Source organism: Rhynchophorus ferrugineus, unplaced genomic scaffold, assembly GCF_030347505.1.
Source record: "Rhynchophorus ferrugineus isolate W39M unplaced genomic scaffold, kcgeb_rfMv2 rfM11, whole genome shotgun sequence".
In the NCBI taxonomy this organism is placed as follows: domain Eukaryota; kingdom Metazoa; phylum Arthropoda; class Insecta; order Coleoptera; family Curculionidae; genus Rhynchophorus; species Rhynchophorus ferrugineus.
Window position 1 is genome coordinate 18,118,273 of NW_027472590.1, and position 27,948 is coordinate 18,146,220.

General features: G+C 32.5%; 3 protein-coding genes and 6 non-coding genes across 9 annotated transcripts; 7 read left to right on the forward strand and 2 right to left on the reverse strand.

The window, feature by feature from the left end:
* Positions 1 to 7,909: 7,909 nt before the first annotated feature.
* Positions 7,910 to 14,701, forward strand: LOC143204975 (uncharacterized). The gene is made up of 4 exons (XM_076417933.1): positions 7,910 to 8,120; positions 11,343 to 11,530; positions 11,589 to 11,770; positions 14,337 to 14,701. Exons 1-4 carry the CDS (start codon positions 7,947 to 7,949, stop codon positions 14,627 to 14,629), a joined length of 837 nt encoding a protein of 278 aa, XP_076274048.1. The 5' UTR covers positions 7,910 to 7,946; the 3' UTR covers positions 14,630 to 14,701.
* Positions 14,655 to 15,783, reverse strand: LOC143204976 (INO80 complex subunit C). The gene has a single exon (XM_076417935.1). It carries the CDS (start codon positions 15,663 to 15,665, stop codon positions 15,315 to 15,317), a length of 351 nt encoding a protein of 116 aa, XP_076274050.1. The 5' UTR covers positions 15,666 to 15,783; the 3' UTR covers positions 14,655 to 15,314.
* A 1,089-nt stretch (positions 15,784 to 16,872) lies between these two features.
* On the reverse strand, positions 16,873 to 18,883 carry LOC143204974 (mitochondrial import inner membrane translocase subunit TIM44). The gene is made up of 5 exons (XM_076417932.1): positions 18,569 to 18,883; positions 18,065 to 18,506; positions 17,865 to 18,012; positions 17,526 to 17,804; positions 16,873 to 17,467 (listed from the first exon to the last, which is right to left on the reverse strand). The coding sequence occupies exons 1-5, from the start codon at positions 18,623 to 18,625 to the stop codon at positions 17,134 to 17,136; spliced, it is 1,260 nt and encodes a 419-aa protein (XP_076274047.1). The 5' UTR covers positions 18,626 to 18,883; the 3' UTR covers positions 16,873 to 17,133.
* A 2,698-nt stretch (positions 18,884 to 21,581) lies between these two features.
* On the forward strand, positions 21,582 to 21,688 carry LOC143205364 (U6 spliceosomal RNA). Its single transcript, XR_013007802.1, has one exon. It is a non-coding gene; the product is annotated as a U6 spliceosomal RNA (small nuclear RNA).
* Positions 21,689 to 22,090: 402 nt separating this feature from the next.
* On the forward strand, positions 22,091 to 22,197 carry LOC143205365 (U6 spliceosomal RNA). The gene has a single exon (XR_013007803.1). It is a non-coding gene; the product is annotated as a U6 spliceosomal RNA (small nuclear RNA).
* A 402-nt stretch (positions 22,198 to 22,599) lies between these two features.
* Positions 22,600 to 22,706, forward strand: LOC143205366 (U6 spliceosomal RNA). The gene has a single exon (XR_013007804.1). It is a non-coding gene; the product is annotated as a U6 spliceosomal RNA (small nuclear RNA).
* Positions 22,707 to 23,108: 402 nt separating this feature from the next.
* LOC143205368 (U6 spliceosomal RNA) lies at positions 23,109 to 23,215 on the forward strand. Its single transcript, XR_013007805.1, has one exon. It is a non-coding gene; the product is annotated as a U6 spliceosomal RNA (small nuclear RNA).
* A 402-nt stretch (positions 23,216 to 23,617) lies between these two features.
* On the forward strand, positions 23,618 to 23,724 carry LOC143205369 (U6 spliceosomal RNA). Its single transcript, XR_013007806.1, has one exon. It is a non-coding gene; the product is annotated as a U6 spliceosomal RNA (small nuclear RNA).
* A 402-nt stretch (positions 23,725 to 24,126) lies between these two features.
* Positions 24,127 to 24,233, forward strand: LOC143205371 (U6 spliceosomal RNA). The gene has a single exon (XR_013007807.1). It is a non-coding gene; the product is annotated as a U6 spliceosomal RNA (small nuclear RNA).
* The last annotated feature ends 3,715 nt before the right edge of the window (positions 24,234 to 27,948 follow it).

Genomic DNA, 27,948 nt, shown 5'->3' on the forward strand with positions numbered 1-27,948 from the left:
AATGTTTTGAATGGCCGTAAATTGAAATTGAATGAAATAGCAGACACTCTACAGATATCAACTGAACGTGTACATCATATCATTCACGAATATCTGGGTATGAGGAAGTTCTGTGCAAAGTGGTTGCCGCGCGAACTTTCGACTAAAAATAATGACGAGTTTATTATTCGGAGCAGTGTTTGAAGACGATCAAGCGTAATAAACACGATTTTTTGCACCGATATATGACAATGCATGAAACATTGCTGCATCATTTTATTCCGAAGTCCAATCGACCATTTCATTTCGAAGTCATACGAGTGGACGGAAGCATAGGGAAAATGCAACAAAAGGTAGATTCTATTGCCAATAACTCTTGCAATTTAAACATAAAGAATTCAAACCTACCAACCAACTAATATAAACTGAAGGCATTGGATAAAAAATATATAAGTATATATAACTTAAAAGAAGCAAAATGAAAAACCAGCAATACAATTTGATAAACAGCGATAAATGTTGCAGGAAAATTTCAGACTGTTTTTTACCTCCTTTCCTTAATTTGTAGAAATAAATAACACAAGAAGAATTAATATGATTTATAAAATAAGTATTGTAGCGACGCATTATATTTCGATATATCATTAATCAGTCTATAAAGTTAAATTCATCATTTTCATTCATAAATCATTAGAAGGTCTATAAAGTTAAAAATTAGATTTGATAACATTCTCTTTGTTCAAAATGTTGATGAGGTTAGCGTTTTCTATGCGTGTTTTGTTTGAAACGGTATGAATTAAAGCTAAAAGATATTTAAAGACGCCTGGTCATGCTCAAAATGCTGCTTTAGTGACAAATTCAGAAATATTTTTGCATAATATTGTTACTGGCTATAAAATGTGGACAGACATGGGAACCACCAAATAGGCGAGCAAAGCCAAATATCCATGCCTCTAAACTAATGTTTTGTGTTGGTGGATTCAGCTTGGTATGGTATATCAAGAGCTGCTAAATCCTAATGAACCTATCAGTATCAATATCAATGGGAATCGCTATCGACTACAATTTTAACTACATTGAAACCGAGCATTACGCAAAAATACTGCCAGAATACAAGCGAAGACACAACATTATTCTTCAACATGACAGCGCTCGACCACATGTTGCAAAAGCGGTAATAATATACTTTCAAACATTAAAATGGAAAGTGCTACCCCATCCTTCGCATACTCCAGACCTTGCACCTTCTGATTATTACTTGTTTCGATACATGCGTCGTAACCTGTCTGAGTGGCGCTTCACTTTTTATGAATATACCAAAAAATAGGTCGATTCGTGGACGACCTCAAAAGATACATCGTCCTTTCGATATGTAATCCGTAAATTCCCTGAAAGATGGGCAAAATAATAACTATCCATGGACGGTACTGTACCTAAAACGTATTGTACCAAAATTTCACAATAAATGTATAGGCCTAATAATAAGATTCCTTAATCTTTGAAGCACTATCCTTAATGAATTACTGCTCTATCGTTTGGAAGGCGGGAAAAATCATTATAACCAGTAAAAACTGCAAATTAAATTTAAAAAGATTCTCCCTCATTCACGCTTTCAGCTAGTGAAATCTTACTTTACATATAGACTACAATTTACTATAAAACACAAAATCAGAGGACCCGGACCTTAGCATTAGGACCTTAGTCGCAAAGTGTATTAAAGATAATAAAATAAATAAAAAAATCCAGTTCAATCTCTCAAAGGACATTCAAATAGTTTAGCGCTTAATAAACCTTTGAATATAAGAGTCCCTGGCCTGTCATAGTGAAACACATTTTTTGAGAAAATTAGTTTTTTTTTTTACTCAACATAACCCTTCAAGGGTGATACACTGATTATAGCGACCCTCCAATTTTTCCATGCCATTTGTGTAGTACGATTTGTGCTTTGCTTCAAAATAGGCTTCAGTTTTGGCGATCACCTCTTCATTCGACCAAAATTTCTTCCTAGCGAGTATTCTTGTGAGATCTGAGAACAGGAAATAGTCGCTGGGGGTCAGATCTGGGGAATACGGTGGATGAGGAAGCAATTCGAAGCCCAATTCAAGGATTTTTTCCATTGTTTTGACTCACTTGTGACACGGTGCATTGTCTTGGTGAGGCGGCAGTTTCTTTTTCTTCAAATGCGGCCGTTTTTCGGTAATTTCGTCCTTCAAACGATCCAATAACGCTATGTAATAGTAGCTGTTGATGGTCCTTCCTTTTTTAAGGTAGTAAATAAAGTTATTCGATGCGCATCCCAAAATACAGACGCCATAACCTTGCCAGCCGATTGTTGCGTTTTCCCGTGTGCAGTCCACTCGGATGACTGTCGATTGGACTTCGAAGAGAAATTATGAAGCCATGTCACATATCGACATCCATTGTCACATATCGATGCGGAAACTCGGGTTTATTACGCTTGATCATCTTCCAAACAGTGCTTCGAATCATCAAGTAGTCGTTGTTTTTGGTCAAAAGTGAGCTCGCGCTGCACCCACTTTGCACAGAACTTTCTTATACCCAAATATTCGTGAATGGTATGATGTACATGTTCAGTTGATATCTTCAGAGTATCTGATATTTTGTTCAATTTCAATTTACTGTCATTCAAAATCATTTTGTGGATTTTTTAAATGTAATCTTCGGTAGCAACCACTTTTGGGCGTAAACTATAACTTGAGCTATAGTTTACACTAAAAGTATACACTTATATAAGTTCGTATGGTTTTGTTCGCTTCAATCTCCCAACATCCTGCGCGCTGCCCAGCAGTTGTATTGCTTTCACGTTAGTATGATTTAGTAATCTTCTTTCGTGTTTCAAGGCGAAATTTTGGATAATGGATTCGCGAACCATTTGATTTCCAGGTCACCGTGCAGTTCTTCGTTGGTTACGTAGCGATAGGCATTGGTAATCAATCGAAGAACCTTGTTTTGACAGCGTTGTATGACTAGTTGATTTGAATTTTTAGTGCAACCCCATATTTGCACCCCATAGGTCCAAATTGGCTTTATAATTGTATTATAGATCAACATCTTTGATTTTAGATCAAGTTCAGAGTATCTTCCGACTAACCAGTATAGTTTTTTTTATTTTGGTTCTTATGTGTTTTGCTTTTTGTCTAACGTCCATTTGTAGATTTTGTTGACTGCCACTTGCACTTTTTCTATTGCCCTAGTCAGAGATATATCTTTTGCCATATTAATTGTGTCGTCAGCAAAGGTTCCAAGTAGTGTTCCAAGTTTTCTTGTTGGAATGTCAGCAGTGTAGAGAAGATATAGGAGAGGTCCTAAGACGCTACCTTATGGAACTCTAGCCGAAATAGTTTTGAATGTCTAGAACGCTATTTCGTGCGATACTCTAAATTTTCTTCCGAAAACATATGACTCCAGCAATTGACAATAGTTACGCGGTAACAATATACTCATCTTACAGATTAATCCCACATGCCAAACCTGATCAAAAGCTTGTGAGACATCCAGGAATATTGCAGGGCAGTATTTATTTTCCTTAAACGCTCTTTCAATAGCCGCAGTTACTCTGTGCACTTGATCGATTGTTGAATGATCGAAAACCAAACTGGAAATCTGGTATTATTACAAAATTTTTTATATGTTTAAATATTAGTTTCTCAAATAGCTTTGATATTGCAGGTAGTAGCGAAATAGATCTGTAAGATTCGACTTCGAGGTTTTTTGAGCATATTATTTGTGCCACCTTAAAGCATTCCGGAACATGATTTAGCCTTAAACAGACATTAAATATATATGTCAACATGATGATTGCTTTTCGTGGCTGTTCTTTCAATTATCCAGGTGAAATGTCATCTATATCAGGTGCCTTTTTAGGATTGAGGTTATCAATTTCAGTGGCAACTTCTAATGGAGAAATTAGATTTAGATCTACATCGGGTTGATAAACAGGGGATGTATCCATGGTAGATTCTATATCATTAGGTTGAAATATGTTAGCTAAGTATTGTGCGAACAATTCAGCTTTTTCATCGTTGCGTCGAACCCATTCATTTCGATAATTTTTAATTGGCGGTACTCGAATAATTGGTCTTTTAAATCTTCGAGTTTCTTTCCATAGCGAATGATCTTTATCTGCTTCTGAGCTTAATTCTCTTATATACTTTTGAAAGCAATTCTCTTTATATTCTTTGGTCTTTTGATTCGTCTGATTACTAATTCTATTAAAAGTAGTTTTGTCTGCAGCATTTCTGGTTCTGTGCCATACTCTTCTAGCTTTTCGCCTTTCTTTTATCATTTCTCTAATTTCGAGGGGGTAAATTACTTCATATTTTGATTTCTCTATTGCTATTGGGGTAGTATCTTTTGCAGCTGACCGAATTTGTTCAGTTATATTTTTGGTTTGTTGCTCAAGATCATCTATACTTTTAAGTCTTACTTTTAAATTGATTTGTTCTTGCAGTATTAATTTGAATTTGTCCCAGTCATTATATTTGTTGGTAAGATTAGGCTTTTTTGCTTTTCTTAGGACTGTCGCGCTCGGTGTTAACAATACTGGAGTGTGATCAGATGTTAGATCGCACAAGCTTTCTGTACTAATTTGAATTAATGAGATGATGCCTTTTGTAATGTAAAAATCCAGCAGGTCTGGGACTTTATTACTGTCTGTGGGCCAGCATATGGGTTCGCGCCCTGAATGATAATTACAATTCCAGGTGTTATAATTGATGATCCCCAAGTTGTATGTTTAACATTAAAGTCTCCACCAATAATAAACTTTGGGCCTAATTTTGAAAAGATATCTTTATATTGTTGTTGTGTCATTTTATGTCTTGGTGGACAATATATAGCGCCAATATTTATTTCAGTCCCGTTTTTTTCATTTGTTGTCTTCATTTTTAATTTCTTCTTGTTCGAAATGTTGTATATTTTGTTTAATTATTAAAGCTATTCCGCCGCGAGTCCTTTGGCTGGGGTGTAGTGTCCAGTACCCCATCATAGTGTTATACATCATAACCCCGTATTTAAATGTAGTTTTTTTTATAGAAAAATGTGTTTCCGAATGAGAGCTATATCTATGTTATTTGTTTTCAAGAATAATTCTAGTTCCCGGACTCTTTGATTTAGTCCGTGCGTTCTAAGTTATAATTCTTAAAAACGAATTATTCATTTTTGTTTTTCTTTAGCTTGTTTTGGGTAGTTTTCTTCAATCCGGATTTCTCCAATTTTTCCACCCTGTCTGCTAACTGACTGAATTTCTGTCTCATTTCAGTCGGGAATTCATTGAGCAATTTCATCATATCGACGATAGTTGGCTCATTGCGGTTTCGTATCTCTTTGTTTATAATTTTATATTTTGGTGGCGTTTATATTTTTGACCAATGGTCTTGCGGTTTCTTAGGTTTTTTTATTTTCAACGGTAGATATTTTTCAGAGTTTTTGACTTTGTCAATTTGTCTTAAGCGTTGTTCTGCTGTAATTGTCTTTGGCTGGAGTTCTTTTTTTTTTGATATACTGCACATCCTTTATAATTGGCAGGGTGACCTTTTTCTTTGTACAACACGCATGTTGCTAATCTATTGCTTTGTTTTCTGCACTGAGTTGTGTGATGTTTACCGGCACATTTCACATATCTCGGTTTCCTACTGTAAAAAATTTTAGTGTCCAAGATTTTGACAGTTTGTGTATTGTGGTATATTATTATTTTTCTTCAGAGGTTCCACTTTTATCCTACAGTCTAGTAAATAATTTATGTCATATATGTTTTTATTATTTTCGTTTTGTGTGATGTCTACGTAGGACAACGGAAAAGTTTTAATTTGTTTTTCACTCTTTACATTAGTTATCTTTTTCACTATAGGCGTGACTGTCACAACTTTGTGCCCGCAAGGCAGAGAGATTTTGTCTTCTTGATTCGGTCCAGTCAGGCGTTCCCTTACCTCTAATGCTAGTTCGTCTTCATCAGTGTAGTAGTCTTCTGCATAATTAATATGCCTTCTTGGTGTATCTTGCGTGTGACCTTGCAGTTGCAAACGGATAGCAGCCATATCCTTAGTTAATTGCAACAGTTGTTGGTTCAGACGCTCGTTATTCGTTCTTAATTCTTCGTTTTCTTTCAGTAATATATTCAAATCCATTATGTTGTATTCTTATAATTAACTGTTTTTTCACTAACATTCACTTTTTTTCCCTTTTTGGAAAACGTGGGATGTCTTTTGTTTCAGCAGTTCACTTTGGGTTGGCCGTTTCACTGTACCCCCTACCTGGGTTTGAAACCGTTAACCGTAGTTGACCGTAAAAAAAATACATACATCTGTACATACATTTTTATTTGATATTTATAGAGACTCGTTTTCAGGAATGAAAAAACAGGTCTTGACTCTATGAAGGTCGGGACTGAACTCCTTATTGGTGCGAAAATCACGAGCAACACCGTGATTCTATCTTTCAGTCATTATCTTTCATGACAACACTAGTTGCGTAGGCTTCTTTAATTGACTACATCTTACATTAGATATGCTTAATATAATCTTAACGTATAAATTAATTTATTACTATTGTTCTGTTGTATTTACCTTAATACACAGGCAAGGTGAGTACGGGATTAATAAGTCACTATGTATTTCCCAAATTAAAAATAAACTAATCTACTTAAGCTAAAATTAAGAATACACTTATACACTATACAGTTTCGTGTGGTTTTGGTTCATGTTTTAAAAGCGAAATCTTGGATCACGTCGTAAATCCATTTGATTTCAGGGTCATCGTTCACCTCTTTGTTGATTACATAACGATAAGTATTGGTAATTAATCATAGAACTTTGTACAGCGTTAGATTACTGCTTGGTCCGATATTCCAAAATAAGAGTATCTTCTGACTACCCAGCAGAGTTGCTTGATTTTGAGTCTGATCTGCTTTGGTTTTTATCTAACATGCTATTTCTAATTTTAGCTACCATCGAGATGAATACTAAAGTACTTGACATCGGTCTGGTAATGTAAAAAAATATTAAAGTGTATTTAAGTGTTCCTACACATTTTGTAGATTGTAAATTTGTGGACGGCCATCTGTACTTTCCCTACAGTCTCAGGCAGAGATATATCTTTTACTATGATAACTGTATCGTCGACAAATGTTCTAATTACTGTTGTTTTTTGTTATTGGGATATCAGCAGTATAGAGCAGATACAGGAATGATCCTAAAATACTAGCCTGAGGAACTTCAGCCGAAGTGGGTTTTAGTATTGGGAGATACTACTACCCTTTATACGAGACTCTAAATTTTCTTTCGAAAATATATCACTGCAGTAGGTTACAATAATTCCGCAATAACAATTTGCTCGTATAGCTATAAGATTGCCATATATTCAGCATTACGAAAAAGTTATAGGAAACTGTGGAAAATATATTGTACCATCTATATCTCTATAAATGCCCTTTTAAAATAATAAGATGATCACACTATATATAGATACCTAATACAGCTTAACAGAGTATATGATCAAATACTATTTTTACTTTACGTGACACCGAAACACATGCCAATCTCTCCGGAAATATCTAGTTTTAAATACAATTTTAATACAAAAAAGTGTATAAGAATGAAATCATAGACCTAATCTAACAGACTTAAGACGAGATATATCATATTTCAATTTAAATAAAATAACGACGAACTATTTTTATCCATATTATCAACTACTTATCCTCTTAGTTACTTCAAGCGTTTTAATTGTACTAAACCGCCTTAAATTTAATGATAAATTCAAATATTCAAATACATTATCGTATTCAAACACTAAAGATAATGATCATCAAAGATTAAATGACGTCCATAAAAAAATACCAAACATTATCTTGACATATTACATTATTAAGGACAGGACATCCTTATATAAAAATCCGAATTAGACATACCATTTAGACACCCCTGCGAGTTCATAAGTGTTAATACATCATGAATCTAAAACTAACATTATTACTGGTAGTTTGCTTAGGCGTTTTCCTTAATAAGGAAGTGAACGGTCATGGATACATGATCCATCCACCAAATCGAGCCTCACTGTGGAGAATTGACTGGAGACAACCATCTAATTATGAAGATAATGAGTTCTTCTGTGGTGGTACTCATGTAAGTAGAACTGAAACAGCTAGTTTTAAATTATACCCATGTTATAGCTACAAATAGTCATTGTATAAGAATAACTAATATATTTGAATAAACTATTTATTTAATTTTTTTTGTACATATATGTGAAATAATATTAATGTAAAGAAATGCTCTTTTTATTTTAAGACGTTTTTTTTTAAACTAACTGCAGAATCAAAATATTTAATTGCATATTTAATATATTTAGTATATACTCTGTCCAAAGTTTTTTTTATATATACGTCCTCAAAATTTGTGACGTCAAAACCTCGCAATGTTGGCGCATCAACTATGAGTATTAGTTTAGTTTGGCTTTGACATACAACAAAATTTTAGTTTGAATCAAATAATAAAACAAAAATGTTATCAAACATATATAGTTTATTTTAACAAATATTATCGAAGGACTTAAAATTACAATTAAGAACGCAAATATAATAGTTTGTAGATTAGAGTTGTTTCATTATATTTACAATGAATTCTTTTCCACACCACCCATGAGGTAGAATGCATGAGGCAAAATCACCTTGATATCACTGTATTTTTTATTTTTTCTGCTACTACCTGTGTGTACCATTTACCATATCTACAAAACAGTTAATATTCATCCTCTACTCATACATTCTAACCTAATGCTCATGTTTAATTCTCAACAGTTACAATCATATCTATGCACACAAATCTTCCACACCCTATAATACCATTTTCTATATATGTATGCTCATTAACAATGTATCTTCCTTGATTTTATTGTAAGCCTTTAAAAACTGAATTTTTTAAGGAAATGTCTGGAAGTTCCATTAGATCTCTTCGAGGGTTATCTTACACCATTTTAAATCATGTGCCCCGTGAGGGTATATGAAGAGATGTCTTACATCCGTCAAAAAGGTACATGTCCCTAACTCTTTTATGTATACTTTCCGGACTAACAATTTTGTCTGAAATAATTTTATTAAATTATGTTTATATTCATAAAATAGTTTGTGTACTCGCTGTTCTTATACATTTCGTATATTTGATTTCGAATAGAGCGAATATCAAGATGGTCAAGATTTATCACTCATTTTGTAGTAAACAGGTTTTCTTGGTTGAATCTAACATATTGTTCCTCATTTTCTAAGCGATGTTAGTCACAATAGCCACACTAATATTCAGCGCAGCAGCAAAATGCTTAAACAATATTTTCAGTAAAATTGAAGCAACGTATAATATTATTATTATCAATATTTACCTTACTATTACCTTTTCCTATTTATATTTACTATTTACCTTTATTATCTAACGGAATTTACGGGCAAAATGGGGGTCTCCATTATCTCGTTCGTTTTCGAAATAACTTATTAGAAACGCAATCACCTTATGACCCTGACTATCTATTGTTTTCGGCATTTTTAAACAAAGTAATATGATATATTACGCAGCAATTTAAAATTTATTAAAATAATTAAAGCGTTAAAATAACATTTCCGATTTATAAACTGTAGTAATTATAACTAATATTTCGAATAATTTTGCGTACATTTGACAATCGGATGGCTTTGATAGGCTAGTTCAGTTTCACGTTCAAACTTATCAGATAACATTATGTCTCTTTTTAAGTAGAATAAAATGAGAAAGAAAATATTGTCTGATTCTGAAACGAATTTATAAATTAGGCAATACATTAAACATCTTGATGACGTATGTATAAAAAAATTTAAATATACTATATTTATTATTGTTATTTGAAACCAAATATTATTACAGTCTAATTCAATAAAAATGTAATATATCTCTGTTTAGTTTTCTTGCTTAGGCCAGGGTTTTTCCTCTCTTTCATGAAGTAGTTCCCTGCTATATTCGTCCCAAGTTCACTTAGGTCTCCTATATTCTATTTATGTCCTATGTACTCCATGCACCGTAAGTGTCCCCACCAATCAAGTTGTTCTTTCTTTTCTTGCTTGTTTCTCGTCTATGTACTCTTCTATTTTAGTTTTGCTTGATATTTCCCTATTGGTAAATAATTTTGCTTTCAGTGAAGCAACTTTTGTTTTTGTGCAAAAAATGGATAAATAGGAAATTCGCGTGTTGATAAAATATTGCTTTTTGAAAGGAAAAAATACAGTTCAAGCAAAAACTTGGCTTGATGCCGAGTTTTCGAACACTGCCCCAGAAAAATCAACCATCAAGGATTGGTATGCTAAGTTTAGACGTGGTGAAATGAGCACCGAAAACGATGAACACAGTAGACGCCCAAAAGAGGATGTTACCGACGAAAACATTAAAAAAATCCACAAAATGATTTTGAAAAACCGTAAATTAATTATTAGTATTAATTAAAATTGAATTAAATAGAAGACACTCTAAAGATTTGATATCTTTACTGAACGTGTGCATCCATGAATATATCATTCACGAATATTTGGGTATGAGAAAACTCTGTGCAAAGTGGGTGCCGCGCGAGCTCACTTTTGACCAAAAACAACGACGAGTTGATGATTCGAAGCTGTGTTTGAAGTTGATCAAACGTAATAAACCCGAGTTTTTGCATCGATATGTGACAATGGATGAAACATTCATTCATTTCACTCCGAAGTCCAATCGACAGTCATCCGAGTGGATTGCACATGATGAACCCGCTCCAAAGCGTGGGAAAACGCCACTGTCGGCTGGCAAGGCTATGACGTCTGTATTTTGGGATGCGCATGGAACAATTTTAACTGATTAGCTTGAACAAGGAAGGACTATCAATAGCGACTATGACACAGAGTTATAGGACCACATTTGAAGAAAAAAAAAGTGCTGCTTCACCAAGACAATGCACCGTGTCACAAGTCAGTGAAAACGATGGCAAAAATCCATGAATTGGGCTTCGAAGTGCTTTCTCATCTACCGTATTCTCCAGATCTGGTCCTCAGCGTTTCCTGTTCTCAGATCTCAAAAGGATGTTCGCTGGGAAAAAATTTTCGTCGAATGAAAAGATGATCGCCGAAAGTGAGGCCTATTTTGAAGCAAAGGACAAATCGTACTACAGAAATTGTATGGTTGGTAAATGGTAAAAGTTGGAGGGTCGCTATAATCAGTGCATCACCGTTGAAAGGAATTATGTTGAATAAAAAAAAATTCCCAAAAAAATGTGTTTTACTATGGTAGGCGGGGACTTTTCAATTGAACTGTTGTCTTCCATTATGTCCATAATCATTAATATACATAATACATTTATAGGTACAGTATGTCCTAAATGGTGGAAAATGTGGTCCATGTGGTGATAACTGGAGCGACCCTGTACCTAGAAGCAATGAAAACGGCGGTACCTACGGCAATGGCCTTATCTTTGTTAATTACACCGCTGGGGAAGTAATTCCAGTAACTTCAATCTTAACGGCCAATCATCTGGGAAGTCTCCATTATTCGTTAGTAGCACAAAAATAATCGCACAAATCACGATATAATTGACCCTTTTCATTCTAGACTTTGTGAACTTACTGATCCAAGCCAACCGGAGACTGAAGAGTGCTTCAAACCACTTAGACTGGCTGATGGTACAGCCAGTACGCAACTTAACGTTCGAGATTATCAAGTAATCAGTTTGGTGAAACTACCCGATGATTTTGCTTGTGATCGTTGTGTCTTAAGATGGCATTATAGAACAGGTACGTACTTGAATGAAATTGTATAAAGTGCTTGTTTTAAATAATGCCTTTGAAACTTTGCTTATAATGCTTATAGATAAGAATAAAACTAGATATTTTATTGAAAATAATTCGAGTTAATGGCTGCCAGAGCATTTTTTTTTCGATTTTTGCCAATTTGGTGAAACCAAAACTTGGTATAAGTCTAATTGCTTCCCCAAAAGCTCAACATATTCCTGCAACATTTAAATTAACAATTTTACCATTTTCATAACACCATTCTGAAGCCCAAATAAGGATATGGATTATTTAATTATTACATTGTTACTAGTCGTTTCCAACTAACCTATTTGTCTTTATAATAACTTAAATCTAGGTATATAACCAGGAGGACCTATCGGCCCTATCTCAGTCTCTAGTGAAATAATGTTTATACATGTCACTGCTATATTTTTTATTATATGCCCTTCAGTACACAATACTACACAAGATCAGATAGTTTGATTCTTTTGAGTCTGTGTCCTATTATGTTGCTATAGTGCACCACATTCTCAGGCCAGGGCAGAGCTCTTTCAGATGAAACTATTTGTTTCAGACCTTTCCACGTTCGCTTTTTGTTATTTTGCCTCGAAGCATGCCAAGATACAGTCTTAAAAACAGGTTTTTGATCTGTCTGTTCTGTGTTCATTGTTTGTAGTCACAAAATAACGAGTATCCAAAAGCTGTAATACTTCAATATTCTCATGAGAATGGAGTCTTCCCACATGCCCCCTTGCAGTTCTCTTGATTTCTTGACTGACTGTGGGTATCTGAAGGTCTTGATGTAGGTAATCAGTCCTATAGTATTTGGGTGCGGCCACAATACCTCTCAGGACTTATAATAGTAATTTGCTATTACAAGTGCTTATATAGTATCTTATATAATAGCTTATATAATAGCAATTTATTATGTACTGATAACTGTGATTTTCTTCCAATTAGCTAGTACATTTTCCTCTATTTCAATTCTTTCATTCCAGTTCTTTTCTTTTCTTCTTTATATGTTACTTCCAGCGAAGTTTTGCATCGAGGGTCATTCCGAATAAAGGATACGGATGAACTCAAATAGTTTTTCAATATTTCCCAATTTGATCCAAATATAAAATATTATATTTCTTATTATGAAATGTTATTGTGTTTACATGTATTATGATCAGACTATGATCATGTATCTATTGGTGAAAATGCGAAATATCAATACAAACCACTGGAAAGCAACAGAACAAAACTATTTTCGTTTTAGTATTATTCGTCCATCAATAACTTTTGAAAAATTTATGGACATCAGCTGCATCACATACTAATAGTCAGTTTTAGTTTTAAGAATATGAAAGTGGTGATTTTTATGTCATTCATTAAGAACGGCCTGGAGGACTAAAAAAGTCCGATGACAGTGCAAGACTTATTAGACAACAACTCAGCTCAAACTCTCAAAGAACTTTCAGAGAGCTTATTATTAATCAACTATTTCCAAACGTTTACATACAGCAGAAAAAATTCAAAACGAAGGAATATTGGCTTCCACAACAATTGACAGAAGTTGTTAAGTTAAGCTTCAACATTGCTATTTCAACGCTTGGTAGGTACAATTTACGAATTTTCTCCAAGTTCAAGAAAGCCATCCACATACACACCTATCTGGAATACTCATATAGTCTATCCAATAAAACAGCCAATGAGCGCCATCAAAATGTATGATATCGCACATCGCAATGTTCCCGCATTAAATTTGACTTTTAGATTAAAACGGTTACCATTTTGGACCAACATACCATGTTTTAAAGAATTTTGTAAACATTTGACAACAGCGCCCACCAGTTTCGAAAATGGAATTTTATAGATCTCTTTTTAACTAAGGTAAAATGAGATGGAAACATTCACTTCGAGTTTAAAACTAATTAAACTAAAAATGTAGAATTTTTACAACTGCATTTGGTATTATATTCGACGTAATTTATGATATGCATTGGCTGTTTTATTGCATGAACTATAGCCATAAAGTTTTGCATGTGGTAGGATCAGCAAAATGTAATGTATTACAAGCTTCTAGCATAGAATTAAAATGTTACTGTACATGTCCACCTACGTTAATTGACCAAATTGAACGACTCATCGTTGCAAAAAGATCAGCAATAGCGAACAACAAGCGCAAGGTAACTATTTTAAATGACAATGTTCGGCCACACGTTGCAAGAGCTCTGAAAGACACAATTTTATAGATCGAATTCAAGCAAGTTCTGCCATACTTGTTCAAATCAATGCAACATGGCTTACCATGGCAAACCATCATCGTAACTTTGACACCTTAAGCCATATTACTAGAAATATAGCAAAATATTTTCAGGTTTCTCAATAAATGATATTTAAAGGTCAAAAAATTATCATAATACATGCAATCACTATAACACGTCAAAAATTTAATTTCAAACGACAGATAGCTATCAAAATACTATATATAAATATATAATAACTAAAGATTATTAAGCACATTTAATAACTGAAAAATTTATAGTACACAATGTAGTATATAATAACATAATATTGACAGGTAACAGTTGGGGTGATTGCTCAGACGGATCTGGGGGCGTCGGTTGTGGAGATCAAGAAGTCTTCCGTTCTTGTGCAGATATAAGAATTCTACCAAAAGATAACGACGTACCAAATCCTCCGGAAGTCCCTGTTGTTTCCACTGAACCACCACCACCTCCATCGCAACCACCTGTAGAACCGGACAGTTCAGAGGAGACTGACAGCGAGGAATATGAACTTGTTTGCCATTATAAACCAAAATCACGTAAAACCCATGTTAAAGATGTTAAAAAGATATTATTAAATCCATAAAATAGTTTTATAAATAAAACTGCTGTTAATAAATAACCTTAATGTTTATTAATAAATCAATGTCATTGCATTCTGTTATTCATCTAAAATCATATTCAATTTATAACTATTATGTTATATAAATAAATTATACATAAAACTATAAATATCAACATGAAAAATGACCCAATCACAAAAAATCATAATAAAATAGAAGATTCTTCCTGAACTAGCACCTCCGCCATAATAAAAAGAGCTTAGATATAATGCTGATCTGATGTTTTTCTCACAAATTCAAAGTAATTGAAATTCTATAATGGTAATAACTGATTCTTACAACTTTTGAAATAATTATAAATAACTTCTTTACTACACTGTATAAGGTCAACAGTAATCGCCACTCAATGCTAAATCGACATCTTTAACACTGAATAAACAATAAAATATATGAATTGAAAATGTTTTTATTAAAATAAATTATATCTACAATATCATAAGTGACTTAAGCGTAAAGTTAATAAAATTAACACAATAATTTTTAACTTATACTGTATTCTAAAAAAGCAATCACAATTCTCTTTCTTACATATATCCTTAAAATTAAAATTCTTAATGAGATATTTTTTATAATATACCTTATAAAAGAATGACAATAATTAAATCACAAGTAACCTATAACTAAAGCATTCACATGATACATGAATTTTTAACCAACTATACTTGTTGCTCCCCTTAGAGCCAAGTAACCAGCTGTTATGTCCATGGGTAAATCGATTATCGTTGCATACTCATCTTTATTGGCATACCTCAATCTACTCTGGGGATCAGTGTAAGGTGCTGGTAAACCGGAAAGATCTGAGAATTTTTCTGCGGGTTTAAACGATGGCGGTGCGTTTATGTTGCTATAGTGCACCACATTCTCAGGCCAGGACAGAGCCCTTTCAGATGAAACTATTTGTTTCAGACCTTTCCACGTTCGCTTTTTGTTATTTTGTCTCGAAGCATGCCAAGATACAGTCTTAAAAACAGGTTTTTGATCTGTCTGTTCTGTGCTCATTGTTTGTAGTTACAAAATAGCGAGTATATTTTACACTTTTTTAGAGTCAACTAGTAAACAACACACATTGCGAGACTTTTTTCTATGGAGAAGACATAACCACAAATGTTGGTTTTGATTGCAGAGTATTGCCACCTAGTGGGTAAAAATGTCAACTATAATTTAAACTATAAGTCAACGGTACAACTTTGTCATTATGATAAGCGCGCCTAGACACAAATCCCTAGTATCTAAAGTATTTAGAATCCCATATATTTAGTCAGATGAAAAGCTATAGTATAAGACATAAGGTATTAGGTATCAGTTATTTTTTATTTAGTCAAGTGTCATATTTTCCTTTTTTACGTCTAAAAATGGAAAAATACAGCTGTGACTCATTGAAAATTGAGGGTGCAGTGAGTGCTTATATGAATATTAGTATCATAATTGGTTTGCTCGTTTTCATTCCAGAAATAACGATGTAAAAGATAATCCTTGTCTTGACCAACCAGTTAATGAAATTCTTTAAAATATCCATCTCTTGACATCGCTACGAACTGAATATACACCATAGAACAGTCTAAAACCATTAACTGGTCTGGGTACCAAAAAAGGCTTGATATTTTAAAAATATAGTGGATCGTTCGACATCGATTCAAAATCATTCAACTCTAGCAGCTAGAGGGATTGAAAAGATCGAACCATTAAAAAGCTCAGACTAATGTAAAGCTAGTTCCAAACAAATTTACAAAAGACTTATGAAAATTACTAGGATGAGTTTTAATGATCGAATTATGGTTTTAGGGTAAGAATCATCACACAGATTTTCCCAATCCATTATGTTACAATTAAACCAAATTACACATCAAATATGTTCTAATAATTGATCTATTTCAATAAACTTTATAAAAACATCTATTATAGATCTATTTATAAAAAAACAAGTTTTATGTTACTTCAGTGTGGAAAAGAACCATTTATATATTACTATAGTTGTTAACATTTGAGAAAAAAAATCACTTAATCAACATGTATCCAAAAGAAAAATATATATTAATAGAATGGTATATTAAAGTATTTTAAAAATACATTTCCAGATTTACGATTATAACAAATTTACTATAGAACTCTCTAAAAAAATTTATAATGCATAGCATTTTTAAAGCATCTTTTTTCCACACAAATATAGAGACCTCTTAAATATCATTTTATAAGAAAAACCAGTATGAAAAAGGGAACAATATATTAATCTAAAAACTATACAATAATTAATTGTACAATTGTGGTTCCAGCCTTTTCAAAATCTGAAATAATTCAACCAGATCTTATATCTCCAGGGCCTATCCACCTCAGCATTAACGCCATTTACTGTCACAGTCCTTGAAAGTTTGCCTTATTAACAAATAACAAATAGACAAACCCAGAATTGCCCTTATTTGATATTAAATAATCATTTGTCCTTCAGTTAACACAAAATGACTTCTTGTCCTCACACCAACTGTTCATTACTACTAGCGGATAAATCTAGAAGTCTCCAAGCTGACCTAGGGTCTGCCTCAGTAATGTCTCTACACAAAACCCAAACATAATTTACTCTCATAATTTTCTCTGGATCACCCTCTACTATCCCTCCTTGTTTGTCTTTAACAGCCATAACTTGCTGTGATGTAAAACTAATAATCAAAACAGGCCCCTGATCCATTACTTTGCCCATGACTAGATCAACATTGTCTATATCTAAAATTTTAGATTCAATTTTATAGCCTTTTTTGTAAGCCTCTTGAATAGGTATGGCAAAAATGTTATAAGGTCCTTCATGGCACCTATCAACATTTAAGATTAGCTTAAACATAAATACTATAGAACTAAACAAAATATTACCAATCCTTTAATATTTCTAGGTCACCCCTTGTCATTGCTTCTAGTACATTTGGAATTATGTCAGTCTCACATTGCTTTAAAAATCTTTTGGTGTCAAATGTATTGTCAATTTTACAAATTTCAGTTAAAGTTTCAGACAACTCAGTTTTTTGAAATAAACCTCCAACTATATCTGAGACCTTTTCAGTTAAAACCCTTGAGGCACGAATAACTGGGTTTTCACTTTCATCATATTTTAATTTCCAGTCCATCACTTTATGAACATAAGGATTATTGTCTCTAAAATCATATTAATCAAATTAAACATAATGTTCAATAATAAATGGAAAACAAACTTACTTAAAGTTTTGCCAAGATTCATAAAATTTAGAATCTTTATGTAATTCTATGCCCAAAGCTTCTTCATTTGGCTCATAATATTTCTGATTTTGTACAGCTTCTGTTTCTTTCCTTTTTCTCAATTTAGTTGGGCTTACATATACTCTACCTATAAGTTTCACACCATTTACTAAGCATTACAGTGTTCCACTCACAATTACCTTGAATACTGCTGGTGTCTATTTCTTTTTTCACCGCTTCTGTAGCTTTAGATATACTTTGAAAAGCCCCAGTTTTGCCAATCTCTTGAGCCTTCTCCCCTATAGTATACGCAGTTTTACTTAGCTCCTCTGATATTTTTCCAGCTTTCTTGGCAATCTCTGTTTTACCAGTTTCATCAATAACACCTTGTACTTTATCTTTAATTGTCGTTAATTTCTCTTTTAAAATATCACTACTTTTTGATGCTTCCTTCTCAACTGTTTCAAATTTTTGTCTTGCTGCCTTAAGAGCATCACTCTGTTCTAATTTATCTGCTTCTTCCTTAAACTTTTTCAATGATTCTTTCATCTCCTTGTTTTTTGCGATTTCTTCCCTGAAATTATCATATAATCTTGATAAAAATGTAGGCCGTTTTTGTGGTTCTCTCGAATAGTAACGAAGCTACAAATCATTTCAAATTTGAGGTTATCACCAAAAGTTTACTACTCACAATTAAGCCTTACCCCATTTCTGCTAGACTTAGAAACTTGTGTAAATAAGAACTTGCTGAATTGATGCATTTTTCTAAAAATGTTGTACTTTTCGTGATTTTGCTATTAATGCAGGCACGTTTTTGACCAATGAACTCTTATAACCTCTACTTTCTGTGGAGAAACCTAAATAATTTCTTAATAAACAAAATGAGCCCAAAATAGTTTCAAATACTATTAAAGCTGGCTAAAATTGACTACATCAAATGTTAAATAATCATCTCTTATACATTTTCAACTAAATTTTCGTTTGACGTAAATTCTTAAGCCGCATGACAAGCGACACTTGTTCAAGGTAATTCTCAATTTTTCAACTAGAAAATTGTATATAAAATCAGTATTAAACATTAACTATGTTATAATTTAAAAACAACATATAATTTTAAATTATATTTATAACGGTATACATGACCTATTTGAAAACTTTAAATTTGTATTACTGGCCATCTGTTTTTATATTGTAAATAACACTTATTAATATATGTAGATATAATTTTTAAAATACAATTAGTAATATAATTAAAGAAAACTAATGTAATTTCAGATTGGATACTTAAAAATTAAATAACAATTAATTTACAAAACTTATGCAATACAAATGAATTTCCGTATGTGCAGTTGCCGATGTTATATCTTTTCCTGTGTATTTTCAAATATATTACAAAATTTTAATGTATTATTTTAAATTTTTGATAAAATATTAACAAATGAAACAATAAGAAAATTCTTTATATGTGATTAATTTGTTCAATACATATTTTTTAATTATTTATTATTTATCTGTTATTTGTTTAAATACTGTATTAATTAGGTATGTTCAAACACTTCATATTTAAGGCTGAATTTCAAAGCAGAATTGATATCCAGATTAAATCTAGTATTAAATCCATTCACGTCCAGATGGGGTTCTAATTTTAGAATCTCAAGATTGACTCTTGATATTTATAAGTCAAAATAAATCGGGGAAGCTGGGATTTCATTCATGCTTCTGCTATCATTTTTAATTCATCTCTAGTGGATGTGGTATTTATATAATTCGTCTCGAAGCCAAAAGGAATTTAGGAGGAAGTGACACAGGTTAATAATAATTAAGGCTAAATTTAAGGAAGTTACCATGACATATTCAGAGAATCTTCGGTTTAGACTTATATTTTCAGTTAGATTTTTAGATTTTTGTATTAGTAAGTTGTGTAGCGTTTTAGTTATTTTCTTCTATGTTTGTTCTTTCAAGCTTACAGTAGATATTTGTAAAAATATTTACTTTGAAAATATTTTTATAGTATATTAGAAATATTAGAATTCGATGGGTAAGAGAAGGGAAATAGTTTAGTCAACGCATCTTTTAATTCTTTATTTTAAAATAATGTGGGGACATAATGTGGGTATGAGATTTTTTGATATGGGTATTGATATTTGCCATTTAAACTACTTCAATTAAAAATACTATTTTTTTTTTAAATAAGTATATCCTATCAATGGATATATGACTATAATATTATAGGTAATATAGGTTAAAGAGATTCTGAAAAAAACTGTCTTAAAATTAAGATGAGATTTTTAAGATCTTGGTAGAAAACTAAAATTTTAAAAAAGTCGTCATATTAACTAAAATAGTAATCAAAAGTTTTACAAAACATTGGCGTCACTTAATTTGTATAAATGCTCACTTTTTGCTCGCTGTGATATTATTTGGATTATTTATTTTATATTTAACAGAAATAAACTGTTTTGTGCTACTAACAACACGAAAAATGAAACCGAGTTTGATTGGTTAATTTGACCATTAAATGATGAATATTGCTTAACTGAATATCGAGATATCAACATTTACAAGTAAGTATTGTTTATGTTTAATGACTAAGACAGATATTATGACTAAATTATGTATTTTATATGTGTTAAAGGGTTATACTTGTAATATATAATGAATATTCTAATAATTATGCGAATGTTAGTAAAACATAATTTTAAAGAGAATAACGAACTCTTCCCTAGATATACTAGTCATGAAATGTTTCGTTGGTATATTGGTAAAATAAAGGCGGTAAATAAGAAAATGAAGAACAAGATATTATCAATATAATACAAAAATGCAGGTCCATACAATAGATTTATTGAGTCTTCCACATTTACTAAGATATACGAGGCCAAGTTTGATTTTGAAGTCAGTGATTTTTTAAATTTCCTGCATCGTACATTTAAATGCATCACCGTTGCACTACGTTGTCATCATTTTAATAAACTACTAGACTAGTAGTAAGATATTGAACAGTCTGTCTCATTTAGTTTACCTTTGGCAACCATTGGCAGCAGACAACCTCTCGAATTTTAACAAAAATGGAAAAACTTATCTTCGTGTGTTGATAAAGCATTATTTTTGCACAAAAAAAAAACACCAAAAACAAAGGAAAGGCTTGATGAATTCTATTTACTCTATACAAAATCAATTTCAATTATTAATAAGTAGTTTACTGATTTCCATTAAACTCTTATCAGTACAAATGATTCCAAATGCTTAGGTCACCCAAGAGGTTGTCATTTCAGAAATCTCCTATAATATCCACGGAATAACACTGAATGGCTGATATGTAGTCATCATGATTTAGTTCCCCGTGACTATTTCTTTGTTCAATCAAAAAAACAAACCTGAAGAAATGACTGAGTGTTATTATCTAAAGAAAAAGTGTATTCTTTATTATACTAAAATACATTGTAAGGTTTTTTGTAATTAAATACATAAATTATACTTTTGTTAAGTTATAACAATTTCTAAGAGAACATGCAATTTCTAAAAGAACACTTCATCAAGTACTTTTACAAAATATCTGTTTAGACATCCTTTAGTATATTATATCATCTTAAGTGTCTAATTTACTGACTTACTTTACTTGAATTCTATGATAACACCTGGGTGTCAAATACTACCTATGTTTTAGTATTGTTCGAAATGATCATCTTAAATGTGACCGATAGAATTATTTACTTGGCACTAGCTTTGTTGGTACATATACTAAAATTGGAACGGTACAGAGAATATTAACATGGTCCCTGCACAAGAATGACACGCAAAATGGTAAAACGTTCCACATTTTTCTCAGGAAAACAGTTTTGTATGAGATACTCGGCGATATATCACCTCCCTGTAACTATTGTATTGACTTCCACATTATCCAAATTAAAACTGATAGATACGCTTAATATCTATTTATGTTTACGGATGGATGGAGCAATGCTTATGTGGATTCTGCATTTACATCAGCTTTATTGAAAAACACTTCTTCCCTCCTCATCGGGCATTTTAACAGGAGATCTGCTAAAATGCTAACATTCGTAAAAATGTTCATCTTAAGTTCATCTTAAAATCATCTTAAGTGTCTAATTTACTGACTTACTTTACTTGAATTATATGATAACACTTGGGTGTCAAATATTACCTATGTGTTAGTATTGTTCGAAATGATCATCTTAAATGTGACCGATAGAATTATTTACTTGGCACTAGCTTTGTTGGTACATATACTAAAATTGGAACGGTACAGAGAATATTAACATGGTCCCTGCACAAGAATGACACGCAAAATCGTAACACGTTCCACATTTTTCTCAGGAAAACAGTTTTGTATGAGATACTCAGCGATATATCACCTCCCTGTAACTATTGTATTGGCTTCCATATTATCCAAATTAAAACTGATAGATACGCTTAATATCTATTTATGTTTACGGATGGATGGAGCAATGCTTATGTGGATTCTGCATTTACATCAGCTTTATTGAAAAACACTTCTTCCCTCCTCATCGGGCATTTTAACAGGAGATCTGCTAAAATGCTAACATTCGTAAAAATGTTCATCTTAAGTTCATCTTAAAATCATCTTAAGTGTCTAATTTACTGACTTACTTTACTTGAATTATATGATAACACTTGGGTGTCAAATATTACCTATGTGTTAGTATTGTTCGAAATGATCATCTTAAATGTGACCGATAGAATTATTTACTTGGCACTAGCTTTGTTGGTACATATACTAAAATTGGAACGGTACAGAGAATATTAACATGGTCCCTGCACAAGAATGACACGCAAAATCGTAACACGTTCCACATTTTTCTCAGGAAAACAGTTTTGTATGAGATATTCGGCGATATATCATCTCCCTGTAGCTATTGTATTGGCTTCCATATTATCCAAATTAAAACTGATAGATACGCTTAATATTTATTTATGTTTACGGATGGATGGAGCAATGCTTATGTGGATTCTGCATTTACATCAGCTTTATTGAAAAACACTTCTTCCCTCCTCATCGGGCATATTAACAGGCGATCTGCTAAAATGCTAACATTCGTAAAAATGTTCATCTTAAGTTCATCTTAAAATCATCTTAAGTGTCTAATTTACTGACTTACTTTACTTGAATTATATGATAACACTTGGGTGTCAAATATTACCTATGTGTTAGTATTGTTCGAAATGATCATCTTAAATGTGACCGATAGAATTATTTACTTGGCACTAGCTTTGTTGGTACATATACTAAAATTGGAACGGTACAGAGAATATTAACATGGTCCCTGCACAAGAATGACACGCAAAATCGTAACACGTTCCACATTTTTCTCAGGAAAACAGTTTTGTATGAGATACTCAGCGATATATCACCTCCCTGTAACTATTGTATTGGCTTCCATATTATCCAAATTAAAACTGATAGATACGCTTAATATCTATTTATGTTTACGGATGGATGGAGCAATGCTTATGTGGATTCTGCATTTACATCAGCTTTATTGAAAAACACTTCTTCCCTCCTCATCGGGCATTTTAACAGGAGATCTGCTAAAATGCTAACATTCGTAAAAATGTTCATCTTAAGTTCATCTTAAAATCATCTTAAGTGTCTAATTTACTGACTTACTTTACTTGAATTATATGATAACACTTGGGTGTCAAATATTACCTATGTGTTAGTATTGTTCGAAATGATCATCTTAAATGTGACCGATAGAATTATTTACTTGGCACTAGCTTTGTTGGTACATATACTAAAATTGGAACGGTACAGAGAATATTAACATGGTCCCTGCACAAGAATGACACGCAAAATCGTAACACGTTCCACATTTTTCTCAGGAAAACAGTTTTGTACGAGATATTCGGCGATATATCATCTCCCTGTAGCTATTGTATTGGCTTCCATATTATCCAAATTAAAACTGATAGATACGCTTAATATTTATTTATGTTTACGGATGGATGGAGCAATGCTTATGTGGATTCTGCATTTACATCAGCTTTATTGAAAAACACTTCTTCCCTCCTCATCGGGCATATTAACAGGCGATCTTATAAAATGCTAACATTCGTAAAAAAATTCATCTTAAGTTCATCTTAAAATTATCTTAAGTGTCTAATTTACTGACTTACTTTACTTGAATTATATGATAACACTTGGGTGTCAAATACTACCTATGTGTTAGTATTGTTCGAAATGATCATCTTAAATGTGATCGATAGAATTATTTACTTGGCACTAGCTTTGTTGGTACATATACTAAAATTGGAACGGTACAGAGAATATTAACATGGTCCCTGCACAAGAATGACCTGCAAAATCGTAACACGTTCCACATTTTTCTCAGGAAAACAGTTTTGTATGAGATACTCGGCGATATATCATCTCCCTGTAGCTATTGTATTGGCTTCCATATTATCCAAATTAAAACTGATAGATACGCTTAATATTTATTTATGTTTACTGATGGATGGAGCAATGCTTATGTGGATTTTGCATTTACACCAGCTTTATTGAAAAAAACATCTTCCCTCCTCATCGGGCATATTAACAGGCGATCTGCTAAAATGCCAGCATTCGTAAAAAATATACAAGAAAGTCTTATAGTGATTGCTTCCTATTCGATGATCTCCCTGGGAAGCCTTTATTCAGTGCAATTTCATCATCCATTTGGACAACTTATCGAATCGTATCGGAAATTTGAAAACCAGCCGCGAAACCATTACATTTGTGTGGCTTTCCTGTACTGGAATTGACAGCTATAAGAAATATGATTATCTGGTGGGTAGAAAATAGGGATCCTTATCAGAAATCCTTTACTGTTTTACTATTTAAGCAACTGAACTATCTTGGGTGGGACCTGATCGAGAACAATAAACTATAGGAGGTGGAGAGAGAGTTCTACCAAGGATTTAGTACTGTTATGATTAATATTTTTTTAATTTATTTTGAATTTTATGGCCCATCAACCTCTTGGGCTATTTAGGGCCAAGTACAAATTTAATTATAATTAATAAGAATGATAATAACTGTCCGTATATACGAACGATTACAATTAATAATAGAACGCAAGATGTATAAACATAGAGAGTATATGCTAAATAAAATGTATAAATAAACAAATCCAAAACTATGTAAGCAGACAATACAATTACCATGATTACATAGAATGACATATAAACAAACTTAACATAATTTCGGTAAGGCTAAACAAGCTGATAATAAGGTTTGGTCATACGCCAGTGATTCTGACGTTGAGCGAAAATATAATAAGAAAAGAAAGAAACCCAACGTTAACAAACAAGAGAATGGACCGGGAGGATTTCTTGAAGAATTGAAAAAACGAATTCAACTAAATGTACTCCTCAAGACAATTGAACAATTGAAATTTGTAGCAGAAAAAATTGTAGTAGATATTCAACGAGCTGCTTGGAATAATACTCCAGAAATAAAGAGTACAATTAAAGGAATTAACTATCCAAAAGAAGTGAAGCAAATTGTAGCCGAAAAACGAAAATTACGAAAAAAATGGTAACAAAACAGAACAATTGAAAATAAAAATACTTTAAACAATATAAACCAAAGACGGAAAATTGGAAATTAAAAACAAATCCATAAATGACTATGTGATAAATTTAACAGATGATAAAGAAACTGATTATTCACTCTCGAAAGCCACGAAATATCTAAAGCACTCGTTTCTACACAGTCGACCTATAAGAGACCTATGTGGGAATTGGGCATGTGACAATTACCAAACAGTAGAAGCCTTTGCTGAATATCTAGAAAAAACTTTCAAACCAAACGAAACTAATTTTGAATATAATTTGCCGGACATGGAAGCTGAAAATTCGATGATTGAATTAGTCACGATGAAAGAGCTAACCAAAGTTATTAAAACTGACATTAAATCCAAAAAATCACCAGGGAAGGGAATTATAAAACTCACCAACTTGATCAATACAGATTTAGATTCAAACATGTCCCAGGCATTTGTAAGATGGCGGTAATTATAATAATCCCAAAACCTGGGAAGTCACCAAACGAAATAAAATCCTATAGACCTATATCACTGCTGCCAGTAATATCTATGGTTTTTCAAAAACTCTTGTTGACAACAATAAAACCGATCATAGAGAGAAAAAACCCTAATTCCAAAACACCAGTTTGGGTTTATTAACAATCATTCAACAATTAACCAGGCCCATAGAATAACAGATGTTATTGAGGAAGCCTACGAAAGTAAAAAAAGTATGCTCAGGTATATTCTTAGATGTAGTAGTTAGATGTAGTCTTTCATAAGGTTTGGCATGAAGGTCTTGTTCATAAACTACAGAAAATGTTACCAAAACAACACACCGAACTATTAAAATCGTATATTTCAACCAGAATGCTTAGAGTCCAACAAGAAGAAGTTTACAATTAAAGAAGCTAAAGCAGGTGTACCACAAGGAAGTGTACTGGGACCAATGCTTTATCTACTCTATACTTGTGATATACCACAAAAGGAGAATATTACGATGGCTACATTTGCTGATGGCACTGCGATTATAGCTGTCGGAGAGAATAGTGAAGAAGCCTCACGAAAATTACAACAGGCAAGTAACAATATAAAAAATTGGACACAAGCTTGGAAAATAAGAATTAATTAAAATAGGAATTAATTCCCACATAAGTACCCAATTCCCATATTAGTCTCTTAGAGGTGGACTTTGTACAGAGTGAGTAATCAGTTTCTTTATCATCTCTTAAATGTCTCAGATAGTCATTTATGGATTTGTTTTTAATTTCCAGTATTACCCTTTTCAGTCTTTGGGTTATGTTTAAACTATTTTTATTTTCAGGTGTCTTGTTTTATTTCCATTTTGTTCGTATTTTACGTTTTTCAGCTATCATTTCCTTCACGTCTTTCGGATAATTAATTCCTTTAGTTATATCTACTACGAATTTTTCTGCTTTAAAATTTAATTGTTCAGTTGTCTTGAGGGATACATTTAGTTGAATTCGTTTGTTCAATTCTTCAGCAAATCCTTCCCAGTCTGTTCTCTTGTTTGTTAACGTTGGGTTTCTTTTTTTCTTATTATATTTTCGCTCAACGTTAGAATCACTGGGGTATGATCTGAAGTTATCTCAAAATTTTCTTCGACTTTTATATGGTTGGATGTTATGTTTCTTACTATGAGGAAATCTAACAGGTCTGGGGTTTTCTCTTGGTCAGTCGGCCAATATATGTCTTCTTCTATTTTATTTGTGTGTGTGATTATTGTGCTGTGTTCTCCATATTTTTTTTTACGTGTTGTTGAAATAATACTGTTATTTTTATGTTTCAAATTATCCTACGCTGCATTTGTGGTCCTGATGTTGAGTTTTCGACCCTTAACGTTTTAAGGCATTCGGCATTTAGTTTTTACAGTACTGACCTTTTTTCCGATCGCACTTTTTCACCAGTTTTTAAAATGTTATTGTTGGACTTTTTAACGCCGTATTTGGGACACAGATGTTGCACTTTTGGTTTCGTTTCATTGACCGTCTCACCGAACACGTCGTTAATCTGTGAAAATTAAAAGCCAACTTCTGCAGAGTAGCATAAACAAAAAGAAAAATTTCAGAACAAAGTTCTGACAGGCATTGTAACAAATTCGTCATAAAAGGACTACATCACGCCACAGATTCAAACACAATTAAAATATCTCTAGCTGAACAAGGCCACGAAGTTGTAAATATATATAATATTAAACATCATATAACAAAGGAGTCACTGCCAATGTTTTATATTGATTTGAAAAATTAAAATTATAAACATGTTTATGAGATTAAGTATTTGGACCACAATGTCATTAAATGTGAGTCACCATACACAAAAATAATCATCCCACAATGCGGAAGATTCCAAGCATATGGGCATACCAAAACATACTGTCGCAAGTTGTATAGATGTGTGAAATGCGCAGGAGAGCATGCGACCAATTATTGCACGCGCAAAACACGTGACGATAAAATGTGTCAACTGTGACGGTGACCATCCTGCAAATTATAGGGGATGCCTAGTCCATAAAG